Source organism: Bison bison, unplaced genomic scaffold, assembly GCF_000754665.1.
Source record: "Bison bison bison isolate TAMUID 2011002044 unplaced genomic scaffold, Bison_UMD1.0 scf7180017858770, whole genome shotgun sequence".
NCBI lineage: Eukaryota > Metazoa > Chordata > Mammalia > Artiodactyla > Bovidae > Bison > Bison bison.
The window spans coordinates 2,359,374-2,365,373 of record NW_011489342.1 but is presented as its reverse complement, the minus strand read 5'-3'; the positions used below and the strand labels follow the sequence as shown (position 1 = coordinate 2,365,373).

The 6,000-nt window shown below is 39.4% G+C and overlaps 1 protein-coding gene across 1 annotated transcript in view; it reads left to right on the top strand.

Moving 5' to 3' along the window:
- Positions 1–6,000, top strand: part of ZNRF2 (zinc and ring finger 2, E3 ubiquitin protein ligase) — a gene marked incomplete at its 5' end in the record, with an annotated part of 93,766 nt that overhangs the window by 50,382 nt on the left and 37,384 nt on the right. The window contains one exon of the mRNA XM_010829411.1: positions 5,517–5,612. Within this exon, the coding sequence (XP_010827713.1) occupies positions 5,517–5,612 (96 nt within the window). The remainder of the gene's footprint in view (positions 1–5,516; positions 5,613–6,000) is intronic.

The following is a 6,000-nucleotide window of genomic DNA, read 5'->3' as shown; positions in this document are numbered from 1 at the left end:
AAGACCCTGATGCTGGGAAAGATTGAAGGCAGGAGGAGAAGGGGACAACAGAGGATGAGATGGTTGGATGGCATCATCGACTCAGTGGATATGAGTTTGAGCAAGCTCTGGGAGTTGGTGGTGGACAGGGAAGCCTGGTGTGCTGCAGTCCATGGGGTTCCAAAGAGTTGGACACGACTGAGCAACTGAACAACAACAGTCTTGTTATCTAAGTCAGGTCCAGTTATAGTTGAAGCTTTTCAGGTGCAGTTCCTCCAGTATGGCACCTTGATAACAGTTTCCCTTGATCTAAAGACGTTTTCTGAGATCTTTATTTCTCCATATGGCTTTGAGTTACTGTCCAGTATCTTCTCATTTCCGCTTGTAGGACTCGGTTGAGCATATCCGGTAGGGCATGCCAGTGATAACAAACTCCTTCAGCTTTTGTTTATTTGGGAATTTCATTTCTCCCTCACTTTTGAAGAAGTTTTGCTGTATATAAGATTTTTTTTGGCTGAGGTGGGTCTCAGTTGCGGCATGTGGGATCCACTTCCCTAACTACGGATCAAACACTCATGGGGGTGTGGAGTCTTAGCCACTGGACCACCTGAGAAGTCTGTGAATATAAGATTCTTAGTTAATGGTTTTTTCCTTTCTCCACCTGCCAGCTGCTTTCTGGAATCCAAGTTTATCATGAGTAATCTGCTTATAATCATATTGAGGATCCCTGTTTTCAATAATTTTTCTTTGTCTTTTGAAAATTTGATTATAATATGACCTAGTTGGCCTCATCTTACATGGAGAATGTTGAGTGTCTCACATGTTTATATTCGTGTCTTTCATCAAATTTGGGAAGATTTCAGCCATTATTCAAATATTTTATCTACTCCCTTCTCTCTCCTTCTGGAACTCCCAAATGTATATTTTGGTCTGCTTGTTGGTGTCTCACAGGTCTCATACCCTGTTCACTTTTTTCGGTCTGTTTTACTTTTCTGCTCCTAAGACATGATAACTTCATTGTCCTATCCTCACACTCACTGTTTTCTTTCATCTTCTTGTTCAAATCTGCCTTTGAATCCCTCTAGCGAGTTTTTCCGGAGAAGGCAATGGCAACCCCCTCCAGTACTCTTGCCTGGAAAATCCCATGGGCGGAGGAGCCTGGTGGGCTGCTGTCTGTGGGGTCACACAGACTCGGACACGACTGACCAAAAGACCATGGGAAGATGGCAAAGTAGAATGCACTCAGGGAATCTACCTCCCCACCTAGGCAAAAACTGAATGGGTGGAATTTGTTTGAAGGAACTATTTTGGAAGTCTGCAGTCTACTGAAGGCTTGCAACTTCCAGGGGAAGGAAGGCTTGGACAATACACTGTGGTTAATTTCAGCTCTTAGCACAGAGGCAGTTGCCCTTCCCCTCCATTCCCAGCCAGAGGGCAGGCAGTGGTGCACTTGTTCCTGGCAAAATCTGATTTTCAGAGTTACCACATTATCAGATTTAAATGTCCATTTTTCAACAACAACAAAAACACAAGACATACAAAGAAACATTCAAAGGGGAAAAATCAACAGAAAAGGTCCCTGAAAAAGACCTGATGGCAGATATACTAAGAAATAAACCTTTAAAATGCCTGTCTTATATGCTATTATACATGAGGGGGGTTCAGGATGGTGAACATGTGTACGCCCGTGGCGGATTCATGTTGATGTGCGGCAGAACCAATACAATATTGTAAAGTAATTAGCCTCCAATTAAAATAAATAAATTTTAAATTAAATAATTAAAATGCCTGTCTTAGAGATGCTCAATAAAGGTGTAGAAAGTTAAGAAAATGACAAATGAGCAGAATATCAATAGAGAACAAATAAAAACCAACAAAAAATTCTGGAGCTGAAAAGTATAATGTCTGTCTTATCAGCTCAGTCATGTCCAACTTTTTGAGACCCCACAGACTGTATGCAGCCCACTAGGTTCCTCTGTCCATAGGATTCTCCAGGCAAGAATACTGGAGTGAGTTGCCGTTTCCTTCTCCAGCGGACCTTCCCGACTCAGTTCTTCTGCATCGCAGGCAGATTCTTTACCATCTAAGCCACCAGGACTGAAAAGTATAATAACTGAAATGAAAAACTCGCTGCTGCTAAGTCACTGCAGTCGTGTCCAACTCTGTGCGACCCCATAGACGGCAGCCCACCAGGCTCCCCCATCCCTGGGATTCTCCAGGCAAGAACACTGGAGTAGGTTGCCATTTCCTTCTCCAATGCCTGAAAGTGGAAAGTGAAAGTGAAGTCACTCAGTCATGTGCAACTCTTCGCAACCCCATGGACTGCAGCCCACCAGGCTCCTCCGTCCATGGCATTTTCCAGGCAAGAGTACTGGAGTGGGGTGCCATTGCAAGTCTTACATTTAAAGCTTCCAAACAGCTTTTCAGGTTTTCTTCTCATATACCTAACACAAAACCAAAAAAAAAAAAAAAATGCACAGTTAAAACACAGCAGAAACAATTTCAAAAGGCTGATGAAATATAACTTATCACAAAAGGACAATATCCTTAATATACAAAGAACTCTTTAAAAATGAGGATAACCAAACACCTGTTAGAAAAATGGGCAAAAATGTTCGACATCTCACCAGAAAGATTAGCAACCAACCCTTAAACAAATGAAAAACTGAACAGTGTCAGAATGTAAGAAGCGCTTTCCTCTCAAGAAGTTCTGTTTATTTCTTTACTCTCATTTTAGTGGACTTAGGAGGGAGGAGAGAAATATGTGTTTAATTCACTGTTTTCTAATTAAAAATCCAGGTGGTTCTTTGTACATACTGTTTTCTCTCCTTGGGCTTTGTATCTCTACACTGATATTATGACTCATCCCAGACAGGCAAGAACACAAAAGACTGGCAGTCATTCTTGGAGAGGCTGTGGAGAAACAGGCACTTTCACACATTGCTGGTAGGAGTACTAAACTGTACAACCTCTACAGAGGGTAATTTCAGAATATCTAAGTAGATACATGTGTAATCTCCTCATGACACATGTAATCTACTAATCCTGCAATCCCATTTCTAGGATCTCTCCCTGAGGGTATACCAGCCAAAACACCAAAAAACACACAGCAGCAACCTTATCAACAGACGAGGATCTTGATGTTTCATCTGTGGAATTTCTGATTTAAGAGAAGAAGCTACCGATTTTTTTGGTAGAGAAAAGGAGATTTGTAGGAAGGGCCCTTTTCTGTACATAGATATTTATTTATTCCTTTGTTTTCTTTCCTTCTCCTTGCTGTACCTGGTGTCCTCAAGCCAATCTGTTTTGGGTCTTTTTTTCTCCTGTAGTGAACTCTTATTCTTCTACTCTCATTGCGAAGCTGTATTTGCTTGGTTACACGACATGGGTTGGAGACTTGGGAATTTCTTTTATTCTGTTTATTAGTCCATTATTTTAACCTCATGGTTAACCTCATCACTGGCATGGAAAGTTATTGGAGGTATAGGTTCTTGAGTTTTTTGAGAATTATGTAGTGAGAATTGGCTTCTGCAGACACTTAGTATGTCTGTTTTCTCAGTCCTGTCAATTCCGCCCATCTGTTCATCTGCTGTCTCCTTTCAAGTTCCTTACCTTATTTTGTTATATTTATTTTCAATTTAGTGGGTTTTAGGCGAAGGAGAAAGAAACACATAGTTTATTGTATTTAACTAGAAATACGGTAGTCCTCTGTACAGAGTTTTTTTCCTTAGGCTCTACTTTGTGGGCAGCTGGATGGCTCTCAGAGGTTCATGGTTGTGCACTTTTGTTTGGTAACTTAAAGTTCATGTGTCAGTATGCATATGATTTTGATCAGTAGTTAGAAAATTAAGTAGTTAAAATTTTTTTTAATGTCCTGTTTAATTTCAAGAGAAGGATGTTTTTGCAATTCTAAGAAAAAGATTGCTAATGGTCCTGGAAATAGGAATGCTGCTTGATAGTTTCTTTGTCTTCTCCCTGTTTGATGCATGTTTTGCCACGTTGATGCAGTAGCTAGTATTTGTGTCAGAATTGTTTGAGGGTTGTAGCTGTTTTTGTAGTTTAATTTTAGATTGATCCTCTTTTGCTTTTTTGGTGGTTTTTAAGAAGTGGGAATTAAATATACCTTTATTCCTTTCTCTTGAAATGTATTTAATACAATGTGAAAAACTGCTCAGAAACACGTATTTCATTTAGGAAGTTGAGTACGTGGATTAAGTACGCAGGCCAAAACCTTTTCCGATTCAACAGAGCTCTGCATGAGGTATGACTCTACTCTGTCTTGAGTTGCAGTGGGTTTCATGTCAACATGAAAGGAGAAGAGTGTCTATCAGAGCACATGTATACTAGAAGTAGAAAGCTACCACAATCTGGGTCAGCTTTTAGGGACTTTTTTTTCTTTCCCACCACTCTTGTTGTTTCTCACAGCACTTTGCTCCTCTCTGCACATCTGCTCTAAGATCTCCATGTGAGCTGTTTTCCTGTGCTTGCTGATAGCTTTTCTCCTATAAGTTCAGCCTACACATGACCCAGAATAGATAGCCCACCACAGTCTCTTAACTTCATGTGCCCTTTTTGCTTCAGCTGTCTACAGCTGACCCATGACCCTCTTGCTGTTTCTTAGTCATATTTTCAAGAAAAACGAATTGGCTCAGGCCATCTTTTTGTGCCACTTCTGATTAGTCGTTCCTCACCAGACTATAAATGGACTTTATCGGCTCACTGCTTATGCAGGTTGGAGATGTTGGAGGAAAGGGCAGTAAGTACGTCTACAGGGAAACAGCAAGGACCCATGAATGAACAGTTACCCTTGGTAAATGAGGGAGCAGGATAGAGCTGAATTCATAACATATTCCCTCCTTCAGTCTACCAGTTTATTTTTAATAGAGTACTGCTGGCAAGTACTTAGTGCAAATTGAATATTGTAGGAAACTAATATTTGTGTCAAAATTGACTAAGAAATCTGACATTTGGTGCTATTTTCTGTTTGCCTTGTGACTTGTGGTATGGCAATAAGTGCAATATAGTAGGAGTCAGGAGTCTTAGATTCTAGACCTGGTTTTACTGTTCCACAAAAGGCTTCACTTTCTTCATCAGATAAATTTTTAAAAGGTCAGTGGAATAGAATAGTTTGTAAGGTACTATCTATCTATAAAACCTTGCAACTCAAATTGTACTGTACCAAGCTGGGAAAGGTACTGTCAGGAAAGAGGGTCAGAATACAAAGCTATTATAACAAAATGGTAAGTTCAGATTAATGAAAAAATAAATGAAAATGATTGGACCCATACATTAGAAGAGGATATGAGAGTTTTGTAGTGAATCAGATTTTCTTCATTGAAATTGGATGGTGTTCATAAACTGATTTAAGTCAGACACTAATAGTCACAAACTCTTTTCCCAACTTAAGTTGCGCATAGGTAGTGTATCAATGTACATGTAATACTGAAGTTTGAAATGCTTTTTCTTCCTTGCCTTTTTAAAGAGCAAGGCTGGATATTTAAAATTGTTAAGTAACATGGATTTCTTTTATTTTTTAGGATTTAAGTGCCCTGTATGCTCAAAATTTGTACCCTCAGATGAAATGGATTTACATCTTGTGATGTGTTTAACAAAGCCAAGAATAACCTATAATGGTAAGTCCAGTGCTTTAAAATGATACTTTAAATTATCATGGTAATTATATTTCATAAAATGTATTATGAATTTCATGTTTCAGGTAGAAGTTAAAAGGCCAGGAGGGACTGGCTCTGAGCCCTGAGCTAACTGATACCCTGATTAGGTCTGGTACTTGGGCCGTGCCATTCTTACCTGACCACAATCTCCAGATATTCAAAACCATAGGAGAGATTTTCAGTGTAGTCTTAGTACATTTTGAAGTAGACTTGGGGAAAAAAAAGAGTAGTTTATTTGTGACTTCAGATGAATAGAGTGAAATAAAGGGAAAATGAGAGCTTTTTTCAAAATTTTATTGAAAAAGAGACTGCAAAATCCGTGGAGAAATTTTAGATTTTTCAAATGTAA